The sequence below is a fragment of the Volvox carteri genome (genome assembly GCF_000143455.1).
Source record: "Volvox carteri f. nagariensis unplaced genomic scaffold VOLCAscaffold_41, whole genome shotgun sequence".
Taxonomy (NCBI): domain Eukaryota; kingdom Viridiplantae; phylum Chlorophyta; class Chlorophyceae; order Chlamydomonadales; family Volvocaceae; genus Volvox; species Volvox carteri.
In genome coordinates, this window is record NW_003307584.1 from 570,719 (window position 1) to 593,917 (window position 23,199).

General features: G+C 55.8%; 5 protein-coding genes across 5 annotated transcripts in view; 3 read left to right on the plus strand and 2 right to left on the minus strand.

Annotated features, from left to right (window-relative positions):
- VOLCADRAFT_106310 (uncharacterized protein) overlaps window positions 1–4,047 on the plus strand; it is a gene marked incomplete at both ends in the record, with an annotated part of 11,754 nt that extends 7,707 nt beyond the window's left edge. Inside the window, 2 exons of the mRNA XM_002954177.1 lie at window positions 457–1,620; window positions 1,765–4,047. Of these exons, the coding sequence (XP_002954223.1) occupies window positions 457–1,620; window positions 1,765–4,047 (3,447 nt within the window). The remainder of the gene's footprint in view (window positions 1–456; window positions 1,621–1,764) is intronic.
- A 4,224-nt stretch (window positions 4,048–8,271) lies between these two features.
- On the plus strand, window positions 8,272–10,504 carry VOLCADRAFT_95059 (uncharacterized protein; the record flags this gene model as incomplete). The annotated part of the gene is made up of 3 exons (XM_002954178.1): window positions 8,272–8,399; window positions 8,448–8,628; window positions 10,367–10,504. The coding sequence occupies 3 exons, from the start codon at window positions 8,272–8,274 to the stop codon at window positions 10,502–10,504; spliced, it is 447 nt and encodes a 148-aa protein (XP_002954224.1).
- A 711-nt stretch (window positions 10,505–11,215) lies between these two features.
- Window positions 11,216–12,584, minus strand: VOLCADRAFT_95060 (uncharacterized protein; the record flags this gene model as incomplete). The annotated part of the gene is made up of 3 exons (XM_002954243.1): window positions 11,216–11,443; window positions 11,923–11,973; window positions 12,546–12,584. The coding sequence occupies 3 exons, from the start codon at window positions 12,582–12,584 to the stop codon at window positions 11,216–11,218; spliced, it is 318 nt and encodes a 105-aa protein (XP_002954289.1).
- A 1,059-nt stretch (window positions 12,585–13,643) lies between these two features.
- Window positions 13,644–16,174, plus strand: VOLCADRAFT_106311 (uncharacterized protein; the record flags this gene model as incomplete). The annotated part of the gene is made up of 5 exons (XM_002954179.1): window positions 13,644–13,850; window positions 14,190–14,426; window positions 14,675–14,714; window positions 15,842–16,028; window positions 16,062–16,174. Exons 1-5 carry the CDS (start codon window positions 13,834–13,836, stop codon window positions 16,172–16,174), a joined length of 594 nt encoding a protein of 197 aa, XP_002954225.1. The 5' UTR covers window positions 13,644–13,833.
- A 3,392-nt stretch (window positions 16,175–19,566) lies between these two features.
- VOLCADRAFT_95062 (uncharacterized protein) lies at window positions 19,567–22,821 on the minus strand (the record flags this gene model as incomplete). Its single annotated transcript, XM_002954244.1, has 6 exons — window positions 19,567–19,913; window positions 20,409–20,811; window positions 21,171–21,449; window positions 22,011–22,251; window positions 22,376–22,536; window positions 22,777–22,821. The coding sequence occupies 6 exons, from the start codon at window positions 22,819–22,821 to the stop codon at window positions 19,567–19,569; spliced, it is 1,476 nt and encodes a 491-aa protein (XP_002954290.1).
- Between the last annotated feature and the right edge of the window lie 378 nt (window positions 22,822–23,199).

Consider the following 23,199-nt stretch of genomic DNA (forward strand, 5'->3'; position numbering starts at 1 on the left):
GCGGCGCCGCCGCCGCCACCGCCGCCACCCCAGCAGCAGCAGCCATTGTTGCCGCCGGCGCCCGCAGCGCCGCCGCCGCTACCGGCACCGTCGTTGCCGTCGCCGCCGCTACTGCCGCATCCGCAACAGCAGCAGCAGCAACAGGCAGTGGCCTCGCAGGTGACGGCAGGCGAGGTAAGCCGTGTACGGCGCTTGCATCGTACAGCCTCGATTTATTCGGACTTCAAGCTTTAGGAATATGTATGCATGTGTGCATATGTGGATGTATGCATGTATGTCTGGCTTCAGTGTTGTTTGTGGGGAGCAGTACACCAGTCTCGGCGGCGGCGGCAACAGCGCAGCCGCTAGTCGCTTTACTGGCGCGGCGGGAACTGTACGACCAAGGCGGTACGGCAGTTAACCTGAGTGCCTGCCTTCACTGATTCTGGTCCCTTGCATGGAACCCCGCCGCCGCAGGATGACGATGCTCCCAGGACTCGTAAGGCCCGCGGGCGCGGACCCGCGCCTGTCGTACCACCGCCGTACCCTTGCACTGTTATTGCTCGCCGCGCCACACGCCTGTTGACCATCTCCGCGAGCGACCTGTCACGATTCCTTGACGTCGTCGCCGCGCCGCTGGCGGAGCTGGCGGCGGCGCGCTCCGAGTTCCTTGCGTCACGCGTCGCCTCCGTCAGCGCCGCCAAAGATGCGGTTTCGGAGCGTGTCGGTACCATGCGACGCACGCTACGGATGATGCGAGCCGCGGAGGACGCGGCGGATTCCAATCCAGGCTTGGCGGTGGACCTTCGGAAGGCGGCAGCGGCGGCGGCGGCTGAAGCCGCGGCGGCGGCGGCCCCGGCGGCGGTGCCGGCGGCCCCGGCGCCGGCGTCCCGGGGCGCCAGCATTTCCGTCAACTCTTCAGCGTCCACCGCTTCGCAAGGAGCGTCACAGGGTGCGAGATCTGCGGCTGCGGCGGCGGCGGCGCCGCCATCGCCGCCGCTGCTACCTCCGGCAGCGCCGCCGGCGCCTGGCCGTACGGCAAGCCTTGACGGCGGCGTGCTACGGCTGACGGGCGCCACACGCACCGTTCGAGATCTCGCGGTCGCCTGGGTCGGCGGGACCGGCGGCGCCGCCGGCACCGGCAGCGGCAGATACAGCTTCAGTGGTGGCAGTAGCGGTACGGTACTTAGCGTGTCGGGAAGGAAGAGTATGCAGCTATTGCCAGGGGCGCTGTTGCGGCGGCTCCAGATGGGGCCAACAAATCCAGTTGCTACAGCTGTTGCTACAGCCGCCGCCGTAGCCGACGCGCTGCGAACCAGCGGGATTAGCACCAGGCCGGAGCAGCCGCACGCCGCCGGCAGCCGGCTGGCGGCGCTGCTGTACGACAACACGCCGCGGTTGCCCGAGCCGCGGCCGCCAATGGACGAACCTAGCGGTTACGCACCTGAGGAGCCGTACGGTTGGGAGGAGCCGCAGTACGAACTAGGCGGCCTTGGCGTCAGCGTCAGCGGCGGTGTCGGCCCTCTAAGAACCATCGAAAGCTTCGGCGGCGTCGGTGCCGCCGCCGGCGGCATGCGGTGCTTGTCCACTATAACGGAGGAGAGCAGTGGCGGCCTTCTAAGAACCATCGGCTCGTCTCAAGTAATGATCAGATCGCGGGGCAGCGTTGAAGGCGGCGGCTCATCCGCGGCCTCTGCCATGGTGGCCGCTCAGAGCAGTAGCAGCAGCAGCAGCAGTAGCACTGGGCTTCCAGCCCGCGAAGAGTTCCCCTTGGCGCTGACGCAGGAGAAGCCCTGTGACCCACGGGTCACTGCTGGTCTGCCGACTGACATTTCTAACCCAGAAGGCACCGCTGCTACTGTTCCCGTTGATGCTGCTACAGCCCCGTGGATCACCGCTGCTGACCCACGGGTCACTGGTGCTGATCCGGGCGCAGTTGACGATGAACACTCAGCAATGGCTGGCGACCCGTGGTTCGGATCTGACCCATGGGTCGGAGCTCCTGGGGCATCCCGCATTAGCACCCAGCGCACTAGTATCGCCGCTAGTAGCCATGGCGGTGGAAGCGGCGTCACGAGCGATGAAGAGGAAGAAGTGGACGGGTACGAGGGGGGGAATGAGGAGCACCAGCGGCAGAGGCATTTGTTTGAGGTTGTGTCGGCGGTGGATCCATTGTACGACAGTCTGGGTACGGTAGAGGAGGGCGATGAGGAGGCAGCGTTGGCACAGCGGTCGGATGAGGAGGAAGATCAGGCGGCGGCGGCGGAGGAGGAGGACTGGGAGCCAGGGGTGACGGCGGCGCCGCCGGCGGCGGCGGAGGACCGGGTATCGTACGCTGTACGGAGCAGTCGGCCGCAGCTGCCGCAGCTGCGGTTGCCAATACAAATGATTTTGAGTCCTGTTTGCAGCAGCCGTCCGTCGACGTCGGGATCCCCGGGAAGAGCTTCGTTACCGCAGCTGCCGTCGCTTCGGCCGTCGTCCGCGACCCCACTGGCTTCCACGAGCCGTCGCCGGGCACATTCCAGCTGCGGACTGCCCTCCCTGGAATCAGGACCCTCGTCGCGCGTCGCCGGCGACTTCTTCCCGCCGCTGCTTCTACCCCGGCCGCCGCCCCGGCGGCCAAGCCTTACGCCTGTCGTACGTCATCCCCGTGGGAGCGGCGGCACGCCCAACGCGTCATCCTCCACCGTACAGTCGTACTTAACCGACATCAGTCTGGCTGCTAGTACGGGCATCTCCGCTGCCGCCGCCGTGGCGGCGGCGGCGGCGGCCGCCGCCGCTGCCGGCGTCAGCGCGCGCCGTCGGCCGCACTCCGCGAGCGACGCAGTCGGTTCTGGGCGAGTCGTACAAGTCGGCGACGGAAGCGCCGGCAGCGACGGCTCTAGATCGGCTTCTGATTCTTTCCTCATTTACACAGATGACGGCTCTGTGAGCCCCGATCTCACGCACGTGGGATTTGAGTTCCCAGGCGGCGGCAAGCGCGGCGGCGGATGGGCCCCGAGCCGGGTCTCCGCCGGCCGCGTGGACGACGGCGGGCTGAGGACGCCGTATATCAGCCCGCAGTCACGCAGCCCCAGACCGCCGTCACGCAGCCCCACTGGGGCGTCCCACACCACCCGCATTTCCGACGGCCTCACGCCCCTGTCGGGTTTTGCCTCCTTCGCTACGTCTTCGTCATTACATCTTGTGCCTGCTACAACTACTACTACCACCACCGCTGCAGCCGTCGTACCGCCATTGTATGCCGTACATGGATCTGTATCTAGGTCTGGATCTGTATCAAGATCTGGATCTGTATCTAGGTCTTCGTCTGACGATGGCAGTGGCACCGGAAGTGGAGAGGTCGTCATGGAGGCGCATGGAGCGTCCCTGGACCGTCTGGTGGCTGGCCGCCCGCCGCGACCGTTGGCGCGTACGACAACTACCACCGCCGTTGCCGCCAGTGGCGGCAACGCTCACTTTGTTGGCGGCGGCGGTAGCGGCCGCAGCAGCTCAAGCAATAGCTCAAGCAACAGCGTCGTACGAATGCCTGTCAGCCACCCAAGGCTGCCGCTGGCGGGGCACACGGTGGATTCCGACGCGTCGGCGCTGTCGTTGGCGTCGTACGTGTCGTCATCGGCGGCGGCGGCGGCGGCAAGCACCGCCGGCGCCGGAGCCCCGCCACAAGCCTCCGCGCTTCTTTCCGACATGGCTGATCTGGCCGCAGCCGCCGCCGCCGCCGCCGCGGGACCGGCCCTTCCCTGGAGTTACGTGGATGGCCAGATGCGGCGGCCGCCGTCAGCATCGGCGTCCAGTACGGACCTTTCCAATCAGCGATCGCCGCCGCTGCTGTCGCCGCCACCGCCTATCGTACCACCGCTGGCGCTGGCGGCGGCGCTTCGACGGCACTTGGTGGAGAGTGAGGGCGGCGGCGGCGGCCGCGGCAGCGGCAGCGACGGTGGAGCGTCGGCACGGTCGTGCAGCCCATGCGCCGCACTTACTGATAGCCCGCTGCGCCCGCGGCGGCACACCGTCGGCTTGATCGACTCACCCATACACAGTCCTCGGCTGTTGTCCCAAGTCTATTGATTTTTCATTTCCTCAGTATGACTTAACGGAACCTTGGCCCGTCTTACAGTGATTCCAGCTGGTACAGTCCGTACAGTCCGTACGGAAATGTACGACGTAGCGGTTGTTTGGAAAGAGCTAAGCCCCACGACCACAGCCACACGGTCATGGGCATATACATCGATTAGCGGTTGATCGAGGAAGCTCTGGGGGAAATCTTCAAATATATTTTGGTGCCGGTCATTTTTCTGGGTAGTTTTTTGCGGTTGCATTGAATTGGATTTCGCTTTGCGAGGGGGGTGTTGTTGGTGACGCTGCGATGTCAGCGTGATGAAGCGTTCAAGTCATTATTACATCATAGGTAGGTAGCACACACGACGTTCAGTCAGTCGACATTCGATTGTTGCATGATGTCGTCGCGGGAAGGGGGACGGATCTGGCACACCCTGCCAGCCTGCGCAGAAAACCCCGAGATGACGACTAGCAAGTCGGGAGGTTGTCGAAAGGGCGTCCTTTGGGAGAAGGGGTACTTTTGGGATCTAAGAACCTCCGTATGTTGTTACAGGGTGGTATAGCTGTAACAACATCGGTATGCACACACGGAGGCCTTTAGTTCAGGCGGCCGTGCTTGGCATCGCGAACCGCAAGCTTGATTTGGCTTCGATAGTCAAAAAAGAGGTTCCGGATTCATTAAATTTATTTAAATTGTCTCGGCGTAAATGTGGGCCGCGGGCTTTCAAAAGAGGTTGGTTAAGCGACCTTCGCCCCCCGACATGTAAGATGCCAGCTGCACACCCAGACCCTGAGGGGCCCCGTCTGGACATCTCTCTGAACCCGCTGCCGATGTATGGAGTGGCAAAGCGGTATGTATTCGAGCTGCCTCAATGTGCTGTGGTGCAGGAAATCTTTCTTATTTACGATTTACAAATAAAATAAAAGTGACCCTGGAACGGGGTGCAGGATGGGAGGGGTGACATCGTAGGCGCCTGCAGCCGTAATCAGCTCTCCAGGCACACGAGAAACGATATTGGTGAACAGAGGGGCAGCAGTCTCATGCAGGGACTGATGTGCCATTTTTAACAAGTAGGCCCTTGTTAAGGGGGGGAAGGCAGCATATCCTGATGCATGATGTGTTATATCGAGCAACCTGTTGAGCCGTGGCCTTATAGAATGATTCCCTAAGTGAAAACGACCGTTCTGCTGACCAAAGAAAACTAGACCAAGGCACGAAGGAAGACATAAACTTACAAAAAATAGCCAAGGAAGAAATGTTTAGTGCCGGACATGGGATAGCATTGCGCCCTGCGACTCTCTCCTGGCAGGCGCGGCCAGTGTGATGGGAGCAGCGCTAGCCTGCCATGATGGGTACCCCGGCAAGCTTACGTACTAATAAAAATCGCGTTTATACACAAGTACTTTAGTTAACTTTTATGCCCCTAAATGGGAACAAAGGGGACCACCAAACTCGTTCTCCGTCCCCTAAAGGGAAACAAAGGGGACAGAAAAGCCTTTGGGTTCCCTCTAGTTCATCCGCTCAAGGGTTTCCAAAGTTTGTTCCCTTACGCAGTTGAAGGTATGGCGCGCGTACCTGAATCTGTTTATAGCCTATTTTTAAATTTTATAAACTACATTCATTCCGGTAGGGGAACCTAACAAAGAAGGCTAAACTACGTTAGAGGCAAAGCCCCGAACGAACTTGGCTTTTGGACCAATTGACAAAGCTACAAGTTTGTGAAGCGCTGGTTGAGACCACGAAATCTTGACTTAAACGTAACGCACGGTCGAAGGCCTTCGCGCTTTGTGCGTTTAAGGCGTATCTGTTTTCCTAATTTACCCATTAGGCCATGAGCTTGGTGATTCAGCCTGTTTTGCAATGCATGGGGACGCAGTAGGATTGTGGATTGCGAAGGGGGACAGAGGCCCTTATGCATTCTGGTGATACGCCCTCTAGGGCCCTCTAGAATCAAGGGACCCTCCAAAGCTCCATGATTAAGAGACTGTAGGGAGCACCGTACACACGTTGGATTAGAATACATGTATCCAGCAGAGACACAAGAAGGGGAAGTCTTCCTCCTAGTAGGGGTTCCCCTTTGGGGAAGAAGAAGAAGAGCACTAAAGTTCCCCTTTAGGGGAAAAACCCCAAAGTGGGTACATCACACGCAGGCGCATCGAGCCCAGGGGAGCGGGAGAGGATCTCAACATCCATACTTATACTTATCACCACCCTAACGGCTTACTGACCATCCAGGGGGGCCCCTGGCTCACAATACTTGTGTCCAGACTTCTGCACCGGTATATTATCTGGGAATTATCAAAGATGATGGAAATCGTTCAAAGAAGGTGGGGAATTAATTTCCCAAACAATTTTCCCAGCGACAGGGACTTTGTGATTGCGCGGTCGAAGGCTCGATTCCCTATTAGTACGTCATGATGGGTGATGAATCACGACGAGCTTAGCCTTGCTGCATGAGGACCCGAGCTAATTCCGAGCACAGCACGTGCAGTCGAGACATTTGCCAGAGGGTACCTGAAGAGGGCGCCAGAAGAAAGTTTGGCAGAACGCCAATCACACATGCTCCTGGACGGTTTCGGAACAGACAGGCAATATGCTGATACCACATAACATGCAGATACCACACAATTCTGCCCTCAACACTTTCATCCCTTAATGCATGCTGGGCGGGGTTCATGGCCCTGGAATTGAGATTATTATTACTTTTATTATTACTTTACTACGTTGCTTGTTAAATACTTACACGCTTAAGACGTGTACTCAAGCACATTCGGCGTGCACCTGAATAATCTAGCTAGATTACATATCACGCTTTAATTACGTATTCATGTCTGCTCCCGATCTTAGCTCAGCTGGAAGAGCGAAGGAATGTAATCGTTGTTGAAATTCTTAGGGGGCCTGTTCGATCCAGGCAGATCGGATTACATTTTGATTGTTGCGAGGTCCTATCTGTCCCAATCTGTCCTCTTTCTCTTGTCATGCATGGACAGGTGCCGCTGTGCTAGCTGGGTCCGGGGTCTCCACTTGATACCTTTGTGTGTTGGCTAGGTTTTTTGGGCGGGGCCCCAATGCGAAGCGCCCAGGGGGGCCCCGCTCTGTAGGATTGGCCATGTCCGTGTGGCCGTGTTTCTGTTCTGAGATTCCGGCGTATGATAACTCGAACACCCAGCTTGTGTTATCATTTGCCCGCACGGGCATTCCGATTTGCCACCAGCAGGCCGACAAATTTGATTTTATTTCTCTATGAAGTCCGCAAGCTGCTCGTTTGTACAATTACTTGGGCCAATGGCAGTGTGCCGCGGCGGCTGTGGGGCCGATTGCTGAAGCCGGTGGCGCTTGGGGGATATAAACATCACAGACAGCACCGGAAAGTGCTGCGGGCTTTTGGGAAGTGTGTCGAGCTAGGCTTTGAGGGTGGCGCCAAGGGCGCGTGAGCAGGCGGGTAAATGCCTGGAGGGGCGCCGTAGGCAGTGCGTACGGTGCTGTACGGCGATGTTTTTCCGTGTGTGTTATGGCTGCGGCACCAGACCGCAAAGCCTATTGTGTCTGCTGAGCGTTGAGCAGCAGGCCTGGACTGCGGACTTGGCGGCCGAGCCCCTGCTGTGTGCCGGTAACGGCACCTCAGACTCGTATGTTTACGCCCAAGCAAGGGGCTGTCGGTGACAGGTCGCGGGCCTCCAGACTGCGTGTAACGGCCAATGACTCTTAGCCGTGTCTGCTAGGTTCCAGAGAGACACCGTCTCTTCAACAGGTTATGAGCACCGGCTTCCTGCCTCCCGCGCTCTGACAAGCATAGCTCCCACAGCATCAGCACTGCTGCAACAAGTACAGCTCCCACCACGTTGACACTACCCTAGCTACCGGCCTGTACGGATGCAGGGGGCCCCCGCCCTTTTTCCGGCTTCAAGGAAGCCGACACCCGACTTGTCCTAGGCGAACGCGCCGGTGTCATAAAAGCAAGAGATAGGTCAGCAGGACAGAACAGGACAGGGCATGCAAGGGTGCTTTAGGGTTTGGGTTTCGCTTAGTGACCCATGACCTGCCCGGGTACTTTAGTGATGTTCCAGATTTAGACCAGCTGACGGCACTGCGGGAGTTCATGGGCTTGCCGGGGGACGCGGACCCTCAGAGCTACGTAGACGTGCCTGAACCTAGGAGTGAGGACTTCGTCTGCAATTTTGCTGGGCACCAGTTGGGTGCCCTGTGCCGGTCACAGGGACTACTGGTGTTAAATGGCCGTGTTCCTGGGGGAGTTGGAGGGTCGTCTGACCTTCCCCAAGGGTGAAGCAGGTGGGAGCATGATCGATCATTTTTGTCGCTTCAGCCAGTGTTCTCCGTCGTGCCTTTCGGATGCGAGTGGGTGAGCTACTCGCGCCAGATGGTTGGTTCCCGACTGACCACCGTCCAGTGACGCTAGTGTGTTTGAGATTTCCCGTTACCGTGACCATGCTGCTCTGTTCACTGATGGATCTCAGGTCATGCACGCACGAAATGGGGTGATCACGGACCTATCGAATGGGACCTGCGACAGCACGGAGTCAGTGGAGTATTTGCGGGACGCAGGCCTGAGGGTATGCAAGCGAGGGATGGTGCGTTATGATGGGATGAGGAATGCCAAAGCGCCGGGCAACACATGCTTGCTTGCAGGGTGCGGTTTTGGGGCCTGGCAAGGTCGAGAATACGTCAGGTCCTTCGTGGGAAGCGTCCTGCGAGGCACGCAACGCAATGAATCGTGCCAAACGTTGCGCCTGAGCAGCATATGATGCAGGGAGAATGCGTGAGTTTGTGGTTAGTGCAGGCACGACCAGCGTGCATTATATGGCGGGTCTTGGGAGGGCAACTCAGGGGGCGTTGTGCATTAATGACTTGCATGTATTTTTTGGGATCACTTAGGCACATTGTTAAACGCAGGAGTTGGGGAAATGGGTGTTGAAGGTGCACGTCGGCTCCGTAACTATATCTCCTTTTTGGGGCCCCTTTGGGAGAGGGTGCTTGGCAAGCATGTCGGAACGTCATGGACAGGAGGGCACGGGCAGCTAGCATCCTGAATGAGCCTTTCACCTTGGAGGAGGTAGCGCGTGCTGTCGGTAGGTTACCAAACGGAAAGGCTCATGGGCTCGAGGCCTTTTTTCTCCGTGGTGGCTTTTAGGCGTTGAAGTATTTGCCCTTGGGCCTTCGGCTCGTGGCAAGGACCTATGCTACCACTGTACCGCCGGTGCTCCCTCGGACACATGTGCCCTCGGACACATCAGCGTGTACACCAGCGTACACAGCAATACCAACAGTTACACACATACACACATACACACATACACACATACACACATACACACATACACACATACACACATACACACATACACACATACACACATACACACATACACACATACACACATACACACATACACACATACACACATACACACATACACACATACACACATACACACATACACACATACACACATACACACATACACACATACACACATACACACATACACACATACACACATACACACATACACACATACACACATACACACATACACACATACACACATACACACATACACACATACACACATACACACATACACACATACACACATACACACATACACACATACACACATACACACATACACACATACACACATACACACATACACACATACACACATACACACATACACACATACACACATACACACATACACACATACACACATACACACATACACACATACACACATACACACATAAAATGTGCACTGAATCACTTGTTCTATTTGAGGGGGCCTACGGCTCTATTTCCGAAGAGATGGTTATCGTTTGGGTTCTTGAATCCTACAAAGAATACGAAGAATACGAATGGATCCTAAGAATACAAACGTGAATTATTGAATCCGCAGTTTTCACAGCGCGCTGCTGTCAGAAGCGATACCACCATCACCATCAGCACCACCACCATCACCACCACCACCACCACCACCACCATTACCAGCTGCTGCATTATCCGCTGCCGTTTTACGAAAAACATGGTATCCTGTAACCTCCTTGCTACTGCTACTGCTACTGCTTCAACACTATGCTACTGCTGTAGCTAAACCGAGCTGCAGCTGTAGCTAAACCGCATCATATAGCTCCAGGTAGCGGCCATGGGGGGCTCGAGCCCGAGGGCTTTTTTTGAGACCTTTGAGACCCTAAAAGCCTGTAGACCCAGGGGGGGATTGATGTACTTGTTCACGTGCCTCGGGGCTCTTAGTGGCTAATCCCATGGCTCAATACCCGGCTCCCCTCTCTCCCTCGCGACCCCTCCAGTCCCCCACGGTTGTGTGTGCCCCCTTTCTTGGCGAGGCTGTTGAGCTTCAGTTTGGTTTGCTTTGCCTTGTACATTTTGTTGGGGATGATGGCCTGTGCTTAGGAGAGTGCAGTGATGATGCGAGGTCGGTGGTCTAATAATGGCACGAGCGGCAATGGCCGTGTGCACGGCATATCGTACAAATTGTGCGAATTCGTACAGATGTATTTGGAAGCGCTCATCCGGACGAAATTGCGCATCAAAATGTATTCAGAAAGGCAAGTAACCCTTCTCTCTCAATCAACGCGTTCGCGAGCGAAACAAAATCCAAGCCGATTGGATGCAGCCATCAACTAGCAACCGTCAACGATACCGGCGTTCATTAACATCACAGAATATTGCATACCGCGACTACACAAAAAAGATGTGCTCCTCGCCCGCCTACGTGGCTTTTTCCGTACATTAACGGGCATCATTAACTCGTTCTTACTCCTTTTCACACGGCCCCATGAGGAATGGTCCCTAGACAGGCCGCACCACTGTAGAGGCCACGGGGCAACACTGTACCTCAACAAGCTAACAGGATGGACATCCGTCCCTCGTACAGTTGAAAATAGTTGTACGGTCCAACCAACCAACCAGCCAACCAACCAACCAGCCAACCAACCAACCAGCCAGCCAGCCAGCCAACCAACAGGCACAAATTTACGGCTTCCGCTTTTTTGTCCCTGCCATGCGCGACCTGCCAGCCCTCCCCTGCGCCCTCCCTGGAGGCAATGCTACCCTTACGAAACTACAGCTGCCCAAAAAACTGACTCAAAAGCAAATTGCCAAGCGTCGTTTAGCCCGCGGCAGCCCTCGATGACGGCCTACTTGGCCCGTCCCTTCCTCCGCATCTTTCCCTCGCCCTGCTTCTTAGCTGTCGCACGTCCCTCCTGCTCCTCGCCCTCCGCTCCTTCCTCCTCTCCCATTTCCTCCTCCTCTTCCTCCCCCTCGCCCTCCTCCTCCCCCATGCCCTCGCGCGCTTGCTGCTTCTTTTCCTCAGCCATCTCGTGGATACGTCCACCGCCTCGTTTGCCGCCGATGTGGGCGCCGACCTGGTAGGAAAACAGGAGCGATAGTAAAATGTGCTGAATTGGAAAACAGGCTAGGTGATTATTGGAGGCATACAATCCAGTGTTCGTTTGAGGGGAACCCGCAACAGAAAGTGGAAGATGGTCTTCGACGCGCAACATACTTGTACAAGTTCCCGTCCTCCTCTCCATTCGCAGCCTTTGAAAGTTCAGGAGGAATAATCACATCTTACAGAAAATGTACTCAATTTAAACCACTTATAGTTCGCATTAACCGCAGTCGAAGCCCGTTGGGTGTGCGAAGAGATGCTGCTGAGATAAAATAACGGGAGGTCGCGCGATGTGCTGCTGCGGACCTCAGGTTGCATTTTATAGTAAAGACGTCGTGCAAATAAGGCGTACATGCAATTATGATTTATATGCAAATAAGCCATACGTGCAATCAAGACGTAAACGCTCAGTCAGGCGCCGCAGCGACACGCTTCAAAACCTGCATTACTCACTCTGATTCGCTCCATGCTCTCGCACTCATCAAACGTCTTGCCAAACATTTCCTGTTCAAAAGATGGATAAAATTAATTTAATGCGGGTTATGCCCATAGTGTTCAAAGAACGAGCGTCCGGCAACAGGTGTGCGCCATCGCTGAAACGGCAAAATACATCAGCAGCGGCCCGCCTATGCAACGGCGCATCCCAAGGCTTTAAATAAACAACATGATTACGGTGCTTGTGAAAAATATGAACTAACTTGAATCGAAGTGACTTACGATGTCCTTTTCGCGTCGGAGCTATGTGCACAATCGAACCACACGACCCGTGGGTCACACTTGTATGAACCGCTCACAAGTGCAATGCTTTCTCCAGTAATCAGGGGATTCCTGTGTCCCTCGTCACACGCACAAAAAAAGGCCCTAGGGAAACGCTCCACAAGCATGAGGAACGGGGACCCGCAGAAATTCCGTTTCCGGAACCCCATGCTTGTAGTAGAATCCCCGCTAATCCAAATCCAAAATCGGTGCTTCCCTGCCCCCGAAGCTTTAAGCGCGCGATGCAATAAACATGTAGAAAACGGATGGCACCGCACCTACAGTCTATCTGGGTTATGGTGATGATGACTCCTTCTCACCTGAGCGACCTCGTCTCGTTCCTCTTTGGAAGTTGCCATCTTGTACCTTCCCTGATGCGATATTCCTATTACCTGATAAACAAAGCTCTTAATACCTTTCTCGAAGGAGAGTGGATGTTGCTGCGCGCTTAGCGCGGTGGTGCCTGATGTTTGCACTTGCTAGTGAAGGTAGTTACCACGGTGGAACCTGAAGAGATCCAACGGGCGATTGCAAACGTTGAGAGAATCAAAGCAACAAGAGAAGACGCTACACAAAAAAATATTTTACATGTCCTTGGAGAAGTGACCTTAAGGAGCTTGGCAGAGTTAGCGGAGGAGGGAAAGATAACGCTGCTGGTGCAGTCTGTGTCCAAGCTTGAGCGGTGTGCAGGGCTTCCTTGCGATATTATGTTATGTTGATAAAGCTAAGCTAAGTACAGATAACAAAAAAGGTCCAACGCGCCATCACGGGGGATGTTTGCGTATTACGACGAGGCGCTGACTGGGTTGGACGAGCAGAAGTTTAGGTTTCTGCGGCTGTCCTCACAATCACTGTAACTACTACTCCGGTTGCATAGCAGATTAGATTTGACAATCCTCGTCTCCGTGCGCATAACTCGGGCTGCACGCAGCCGTCTTCGGGCTTAAGACTTCCTTGGCCCACAGAAATAAGGCCCACAGGGTTGCACGGGTGCCTGGCGTTCGTTAGCGCGTTGCACTCGAGCTGTTTGAGCTCCGCGGGTAAGCGGTAGTACTGCTAAATACTTCCGATCCTATACTGCTTTCAAATGAGTTAAACGGTCATTTCTTGGTGTTCCAACGAACGCCAACTCACAAGACTCGCGACGGGGGCCCTTCTTTCCAGATGTGTGTACGACTGTTTCGATAAGACCCGGTCGTTCCTCCGGCTTTACCCCGGGGATTGCTGTCGTTAAAGGACGGGTGTGCAAGTGTGATTTGCAAGTATGCACGTGAAGAGGCGGCCTGTCCGTCTATATGTACGTATGTATGTGTCGGGGTCCAGCAGAGAATCGCGACACATAACACTGCTGTGCTTGGTGCTTCTGCTGCAACACCCTCCTTCGCCCCTCGGCCCGCCAAAACATTAGGTTGCGGCAGAAAAAATATCCATTTACAGGCAGTACAGTACGACAAAACGAGCATGAGCCACACCTGCATCCCGAGTACGAGGATTCTGACACAACGCGACGAGCAATGAAACAATTCGAGAGTGTGCCAAGCAAGCTAGATTGTGGAGTTGTGTGTGGGGGAAAGACCACCGCAACTAGATCCCACTCAGATCTTATAAATGATTCACAGATCCAGGTAAATCCAAATCCAAAACTTTTGGCCCTATCTGAGCGCAGCACAGAAACAAAGCCATGCGCATATGCAAAGCCAAGCAGCCGGAGGGACATGGCATGAGAACCCCCCATGAACTCTGGCCACCACGCCGTCGCCGCTACGGAGCCCTTGCCTGGTAGAATTACCCCAGGCTGACTGCCTCGCCGCTGCTTAAAAGACTAGTGCAATCGACCGTTGTAGGAATCGCGTCGTGCCAGAGACACACACATACACACACACGTATGCACACAAGAGCAAGCATAGGCGTACGCGACAATACTTTTGCCGCTTTCCTCAACCCCTCCACCGACCGCTCCGAAGGACGGGTAAATGGCCTCACAGAACTTCTCTGCGGCTCTGCACGAAGCGAAAAAACGAGTATTACTGTTTTCTCATCGAGATACCACCCAGAGTGGTGGTGGTGGTGGTGGTGCTAAAGATGCTCGCGGTGACCCGCGGTGGCTACCGTGCCACCGTGACGAGCATCTCTACGTTGCCGATCGATACACACATCTACGCGGCCGAGAACACACACGAGACAACCAGCCACGCACACAGGTGCCCCTGACCAGCGTCAGGGCCCCGGATCGATATGTGACAAATACACACCAAACACACAATACACACATACGCACGCACACGCACACATACGGACGACATGGGACAGTCTGGGACATAAGGCACCCTGTCGTCCGTCATCCCAGACCAGACCAGGCTGGGGTCCTCCTGACCCCCCCTGGAGACATCTCCACCCGGGGCCACCTAGGACACAACACAACCACACTCACTTCATCTGCGCCGCGTAGGGTTCGCCACATCTCTAGCGGCAGATCAGGGGTCGACAAGGTGGGGTTAACAAGTCGCTGGCCGCGGACTGCAACACCCAAGCTTTCACACCCTCTTATCTGCACGTCCGACGCCGGGGCCGGACCAACGAGCCAACGGCAAACGGTGAAATCCTGGCCCAGTTCGGCCGGGAGACTTGGGAGACTTGGGACATACTCGTGCCGTTGCATACGGTGCACACGCACACGCGCGTACATAAGAGAGTACACAAGGGCACAGTAGTCTGCAAAACCCATCCACCAAGTCCACCAAGTCGCGCTGCCCCTCCTATGATTTTGATTACGGTACAAAAGCGTTATGCTCTATGCATATTCGCAATGGAGTCTCTCTCCCAATAACTCCTGTGATTCCGAGTTGATAACAAGTCCGGATCCCGGCAGCCGCGCAGGTGGCACACCAAGAACATTCGCATCACTCGCACAGTACTAGGAGCTTCAAGATTATACTCTATACATACAACCATACAGACATAAACACACAGGCATGGACATGCTCACTTACTCCTATGCGCCTAGACGCCACAGGCACATACAGCACATGTACAAAATGGACAAGATCTATATTATTTTTTGATACTTCACAAAAGCTGTACCCGACCCTGGCTTGTACGGACAGTATGTACGACCGTTCAAAACGGAACGATCACATACAGCAGCGACGGCACCCGCTAACCTAGCAAGTTTCATCCTAAGAAGGCGAGCACCAAAAGTGGCAAGAGGCCTGTGTGGCGGGATGGGTTCCTCAGGGCTACGTTCGCCACCTTGGGGCTGTACAGATCTGCAGAGGGAGCCACGCCTGTTGCTCAACAAGACAAAACCCTTCACCCAAAAGCTTAATGTCCCATATTTATAAAACGTGAAGTATTTTATTTTATAGGATACATCGAGAAACTTTTAACTTCATAATGCGGCGGTCGGGACGGAACGGGCCCAAACCGAACCGGCGGTCTTCTGGACACAATGGAGGTTCCCCCGGGTTGCGGTGGGGTGGTGTGGTGGCATACCCACGCCAAGAGATTTCTTGATCCTGCTCCTGGGCTGGTGGCCATTATCTTGGAACTGCGTGCCTGTGCAGACGCGCAGCAGAGGAGCTAGGTACGGCAGCAGCTACACCGCCACGTCACGCAGGGTAGCATACATAGAGGGCAATCCCAGAAGGAGCCAAGTCCGGTAACAAAGTCAGTAACCTCTGTCTCCTCAGCCTTGCCGAACACCGAGAGGAGACGCTCTGGCGTGTTCTCCCCAACACTCTCTCAAATTCACGTCCGGAAAAAACCTCAATTCTCCTCACTTCCTACCTTTGGAACGGTAAACCGTGAGTGCCGCCGTTCTCCGCCACTCTCCCCAGTACAAACGGCCAACGGTCTACGGCCACCACAACCAAAGAAACAAAGGGTAGAAGTTCAGCGCCCAGATCATCACCCAGTCAAGCCCGCGCCAGTCAAGCCCGAGGCAACGTGACATACAAGGGACGCGTAGGCATATGCGCTTAATCAGGCACGCAACCTCTTCCCAACTCTCTTCCCAATTCCTTCTATTAGCTTCCTTTTGGGTTTGGGCTGCAGCATGCCGGGACGCGCAGCATGGAAGCAAACCCCGTTCTTATTGGTGCAGCGACGTACGACGATGTGTGTACTGCAATGTGTGCGACAATCTGTGTTTTATGTATGCGAGGGCATATATTCTAAAACGCGCCATGCTTCTTGCCGTCGGTAAGGTGCGGACTCAAGTACCAATTCAGGGCCAAACGCAACAACTTGCAAGCGTTGGCGCCAAGTATGAGGGCGGGGCTGTACTTGCGCACCTCCCAAAATGCATGCACAACAAAACAACGCACGACACTAATTTAAATATTATAGAACAATCCTACAAAACTCCTGCAAAACACATTATTTCATAACTCTGGACGGCCCAGCCGGCGTCAAGTACACAACAAGACATGCTGCTGGGAATGCCCCAACAAAACATACACGAGTGGTGCGCAACAACCACCTCAACCTCAACCTCCATGTCGCGGCGCTAATGGCGCCTGCGGTGCCGCCTCCGGCCGAAACACCTTTTTTGAAAACCTGCCGACACGACGTTGATATAGCTCCCGACCGTTTCATACTTGACCGCCCAGCAACCTTAACCCAGACACGTGAGGAGGCCATGACAGTTGGGACACCGAAGGCAGGCTGGCACTGCTAAGAATCATGGGCCGAAAGCTCTTCGCAACCCCCACGCCATCGCCACCACAGGCTTCCCAACGCAACCACCACACATGCCTCCCGCTTCCCACATAACAAACCGCACACTGTCATTCACCTCTCTTAGCTTCCAGCACTCGTTACCCGATGCCGCAACACGGACAGACGTGATTCCGATACATCGTACGTGGTCCTGCCCCGCAGAGAAGGCAGCAGAGCTTCACCGAAGCAGAGCTCCATATATTTATTCAGCAAACGGTGTATGTGTACGTGTGTGCGGGGGGGAGATGTTAAGAGTGAAGCCGGGTGGGGACCCCAAAGCATTGAAACTGGCACCACCCCGCCATGGCCCCCGACGGCCCATGGCCCGCCCTGGCAACCGCACACTCCCTCATGGGGGGCCCAGAGTCATTACCGCTGTTCGGGCCATGAACTTCCCTCCAACAGGCATTTTATAATGCACGGTGTGACACGACTTGCAAAGCTCCTTGTGTCCGCGATTCCAATTGACAAAATCATTATCTCGCATATACATACATACATACATACATACTCGGCAGCCACACAGGGAGCCACACATAGAACACGTACACGTATACAGACGCATGGTGCTGTACACATATGCATGGTGCTATCCACACACCAGGGCGGGCCTTACGTTTATGAATCCGCGTGTGAACTTTGTGGAAGTGACCATCACGCCAAAAAAAACTGTTAAGAAAGAGCTGTTGCGAAACTCTGTGGCCCGTCTTCTTTTCCCAACCTTACTTCCCTCCCTCCCCGCCAACACAATAGACATGTCGTGTATTGTGTCGCATCGCACCGCGACACGGCATCGCGTCCACACACCAGCCCTTCCGGCATCGGCATCGTCGTCGTTAACATGCCTCCTATGTGATTATACAGCACCGTGTCGCACTCCAATGCGCGGGTATCAAAGTCAACAAGCAACAAAAACAACAAAAAAAACCCTGGTTCCAAACCTCCGGGCTTGAGGATGCATGCCTTCAGGGTACCTATGAGAGGTACCTTTAGTTATGTCATCACCCTCCGTCGTACGGCATCATACACGATTTGAATAATGGTATAGCGGGGCTGGCGGCGTAGCTGCTACGTTTCCCGAGCCACGGTTCGCTTGGTTCCTTATTATCTCCTCCCCAAGAAAAAACACCGCACGGGCGGCTTTTATTAGCAATACCATCATAGCTACAAAAGATGATTATTGTAACTCCAAAACGGCGCCATCGCTCTGACCGAGCACATACAACGAGCACATACAACGAGCACATACGCGAGCTGCCTACCGACCCGTCCTATCCACGCCGTGTTTCATCCACGCCACGCCACGCCACGCCACGCACACCAAGTGACCACATCATCCGCTCCCTAATCTGCTTTGTCAAAGCAGTCAGGCAGACAGGCAAGACCGCGGTCTAGCACGACAGACAGATGATTGAATTATCGCCGACTTTTCCTCCTCACGGCACGTCGGTCGGGCACCGCCCTCGCTCCGCCCCGCCTCGCCTTTACTTAGCCGCACGTCCTCGCCGCACCCCATAGCCATACTGTGCACAGCCGACCCCAGCTTCGCTAACGCAGCGAGCAAGCGAGCCTTTGCCGCGGCCACCGCCACGGCTGTTGTTGCAACTACTGCTGGTGCCGTGTTCGTGTTCGCGGCTTCACCACGCTGGTCACCTGTAGCTCACCTGCCAGATTGAACTTCGCCTTTCTCACAACAACCCCAATGCCCAAGACCCCAGAAATGACTGCGACACATCTGCCTCCATCTCCACCACCTCCACCTCGGGCTGTTAGAGGACACACAAGAGGAACACCGACACCGGCACCGGCACCGACAGGACAACATAGATACACGGAGAAGCGGCAGGCTTCCACGGCAACCGAGTCTTCTTCTGCCCTTAATAACAAAGAGGCAAGCATGGGGAGCCCTGTTTGGTGAAGAGCGGGGCCCGTACTGTTGAGACGGTTCTCGGTCGGTCCTTTATCCCGCAGAGCGCCATACTCGAGCTATCTGCTTTCCATCGCTTCAAGGCTTGTAAATGCCACACAGGTTGAAAGCCAATGAGACACCCTCTCCCTGGGAGCTCACGAACCCACACACGACCTGGAAACCCCAAAACGCATCGAAGACGGACGCACGGCGGAACGGCGAATTCGTAGCCAGTCGCGTCATGAATCTTCCAATCGGGGCCGCCTTCGCGTGCCATGCCACGTGTTGCGCAGGAGATCCCCTCCCCCTTCCCCTCCCCCACACATGCCATTCGCCGCTCGAGATTATGGAGACCCTTAAGGCCAAAGACTCTCGACACCACCCAAGACTTAAGGACTTCAAACTTAAGAAGGCGAAGAGACCTGGATGGTTGGAATTCACCACGCGAATCGCGGTCGCAGGGCGCGTCGTAGAAACTATGCCAGGGCCCACTGCCGCCACTGCTGCTGTCGCTGCGCAGGGCTGTGTGTCCTTTATCTTCTTTCTTTAAGCACGGAACGAGAGAAGCGAGGCCTGCCATTGCAGACTTCGTAGATACTCCCCATCTCACCAGCACCCATATCCGTACTACAATCTTCGTTGCCGTTGTCGTACGCCTCGTACTCATCCCACGTCAGCCTTATGGCGCTCCTCCTCCTCGACCTCTTCCTCCTTCACAAGTCCTGTGGAACGTAATCGTCCAGGAACATGAGATCCTCCGCAAAGTCTTCAGGTCGCATCATTAGCCCCCCATCGACAGTGCCGGCCCCGGCGCCGGCATTCATCTGCCATGTAGGATGCATGGGCACCACGTTTTGAGCGCTGGTTACGCACGGGGCTGTTCCCCTGTCCAGAGCCCACGATGCGCTGCGGTGATGGTGCTGCTGATGCTGGCCTCCGAAACCAGGCGCTGCGGCCACCGGGCCGACCCCGGACATGCCGCTGCCGAGTGCATTGGCTCCGGAGCCGTGTCCGGTCATTTGCAATCCGCCGCCGTTGCCAGTGCACGGCAAGGCCGAGGCTGCAGAGTAGAAAGGGGCCGAGAGGGACAACGTCGACATGGTGCCGTACAGCGCACCCGAGTCGATGCCCTGCTGCTGCCCGCAAGCCATCGTTTGTTGTTGTTGTTGTTGCTGCTGCTGCTGTCGATGGTGCTGATGGTGTTGTTGTTGTTGCCCAACCATTGAGAACTGGTGCTGGTAGGATGATAGTGGCTGCACCTGCATGAGTGGATGGCTGTTGCTCTGTCCCAACACCACCTGTTGCTGTTGCTGCTGGCCGGGAAGCGGCAAGCTGAGCGTCGCCGTGGGACCCGAGTTGTCCAGTTGCGGGATGTGCTGCGGAAGCGGCTGCGCCTGGGGAAGCATAGTCATTAGCGGCAACCGCTGCGACTGCGGCTGCGACTGCTGTTGCTGCAGGGGCTGCTGTTCCTGCAGGAGCTGCTGTTGCTGCATCTGTGCGCCCATATTGTGCACATTGTTCGATAAGAAGGTTGTGCATACAGACGAAACACCACCGGCCGATTCGGCGGCTGCGGCAGCCGTCGCCGCCATACGTGCCTGGACCTGTGCCATGAGCTGCGAGTGCTGGACTGAGCCCGTGAGTACCTCCGACTGGCTACTGCGGCCACCGCTGCCGCTTCCCAGGCCCGAGGCACCCACGGCGCCAGTCCCAGCCGCCCCCATGAACCGAGACATGCTGCCGACGTTGAACATCAAGCCGTTGTTGTTGTTGGCAGTAGTGCTGTTGTTGGTCGCTAAAACACCGGCAGCGAGGTCGCCCAGGGGGCCCCCGGTGCCGCTTCCGCCGGGCATTGCCGTGTCGGAGCCAGGGCTTTGGTGATTAGTGACGTTACATGCGCCGCCGCTTCCAGCAGCCCCAGCGCCGTTAGAGCCGATTTCCGAGTTGCCAGAGCGGTCCTGTTGGAACAGGAGGAGGAGGAGGACGGTGACAGAACGACGAGGGTGGCATTACATGCAGCAGAAGCAAAAGAGAACACAACGGCCGCCGTCCACGGCACCAACTCCTGGAGTTCAAAGCAGTGAACGGGGAGTGGATGGATGAGGAGAGGAGGGGGATGGAGGACAATGTGGGCAAGGCTCCGCACGTGGGTCGGTGGGTCGGTGCTCATCATCACAATGCAATGCGCGGATGGGTGTATAATGGAGGAAGACGGAGAGTATAGATGGCACACGAAACGCAGCTCCGAACCCAAATCCCCAAAACTGTTCCTTAAGATCTTCCCTTTCTCCTTCTCCATTTTCCCAGACTTCTTTACCTGCCCTGGATGGTGCCGCCGCTTGTGCTCTTTCAACAACATTACCACCTCCTCAATCGCCTGCCGCTGCCGCTGCATTTCCATGGGGCTACTGCTGCGAAGCTGTACATGGCTGGGCGAAAGGCATGACTGGGCGCCAAGCCCGCCTCCCCCAATCTCCATGGGGCTGATGAAGGGCGATAGCTGGTTGAGCGGCGCTGAGTTGGGCCCGTTGGCAGTCTGGGCCGCTGTGGCGGCTGTAGCGCCCATAAGGAAGCTGCTGTCCCCGGGCACGGAGGGCTGGGCAGGGAATGGGTTCGGGCGCGGATGATGGGGAGAAGGCGGGCGGCGGAACGCGGACGGGAATCGGCGGGACGCACATGTTAGCTTATAGACGAAACTATGCAAGGAGAAAACGCCATGAAACAGATGTTTCTCTTCTTCCTTTGTTCTTCTTTCTACTTCTTGAAGCAGCCAAGGGGGAGCAGGAGCATAGAGGGCTGGACATGAGTGGGGGACGGTCCCTCGGAGGTTCACCGTGCCAGGACTAGACCGTTACAAGACCGTTGCAAGACCGTTACTAAGCCGTTACATCACGGTGTCCAAGGGCTAGACCAAGGCATTCTAAGGAATGGTACCGGCACAGAGGAAGTAATGTTGAAAAGATGGTCCAAATGGAGGTGACCCAAATGGGAAATGACCCAAGTCGCAGTCAGGTGAACCGTAAGCAAAACTCTGGATGCAGGAGCGCCGTGTGATGGGAAGCAAAACACAACGCGCAGCGCATGGATGTTGGCTGTCCAAGCTACCCAAGAAGAGGGCGGGCTCTTCTCCGGGGGGAAGATGGTAGGAGGAACTTACCCGACGATAGCGATTCAGCTCGGCGCGCAGCTGCGCAGCCTCCGCGACAGCCGCTTCGTACTTCGAGGTAACCTCGTACACCTTGAGCGTCATGGACTGGATGTGCGATTGCAACTTGTTAACATGCGCTTTTAATGTTGAGTTTTCATCTTGCAAACTCTGAAGGGTTGTACCCATCTGCGACATCTCTGCAAGTCGCCGAGCGCGTACACGACGTGCGGATTCACGGTTGCGGAGGCGCCTGCAGATATTGTGAACCCGCGAACTTCGGTGAGATACTTTTACCGCTTCATATGGTTCCTTATAGATACCACCGCTCGGCATAGATGTACACAGCTTGGAACTAGCGGTCAGGCAATTCGTACCGGAGCGCCTTGCGCCGCTCCTCCGGGGGAAGATGCTGCAGAGCGTCGAGCTCCGTTTCTTGTTCATCATCTGAAAAGTGATCATCGGGGTGCGCCTCTGCGCTCGCTGCCTCACTCACGGCGTGTGCGGGACCTACTTCACTTGGGCTGCCTTCCATCTTCTGCACAAGGGATTCGGGTAAAATATAATGGCAAGTCTGTTCTAATCATAACGCTAATCACAGTGCAAAATTACAAGCAAGGTGCTCCGACTGAATCCAGAATAAAGCCTGCATGTTGATTAAGTGCTCGTCCTGTAGTGTAGTACGGCAAGTGCGGCGCGGGAGGAGCAGACCGGAATTGGCCAGAGGACAGTGACTGATACGGTAGTTGTAACGCCGCTAAGGCGGCCCTTGGCTCACCGGGCCAACGGTATCGTACCAACGGTACATCCAAGAACTATTCATAATCTTCCAATACCAAACGGTATTTATCAATACCACCTTTATCGTTGGATAATTTCCTTTTTCGCAACTGCTTGCCAACTGCAAGCTTTGTTACAACTTTGGTATCTTAGACCAACCGGTCAAAAGACCTCGGAGTCGAGTACTCCAACGCTTCCGCACCTACATCTCAGTTTCTTCAAACATTTTCTATTTAGCCCTCATGGCCAGTCCCAGGAACCCTCAACGCACCCAGTCGGCGGAGGCCGACCATGAGCGCTACCAGCTGCGCCAGGTGAGCCCGTCAAAAGCGCAAAAACTGGTACAAAAGGTCCAGGACATGTACGAAAAGTACGTGAGACGCGCCCAGCGTAGGGGCATAACACCGCCGTCGCGCATGTT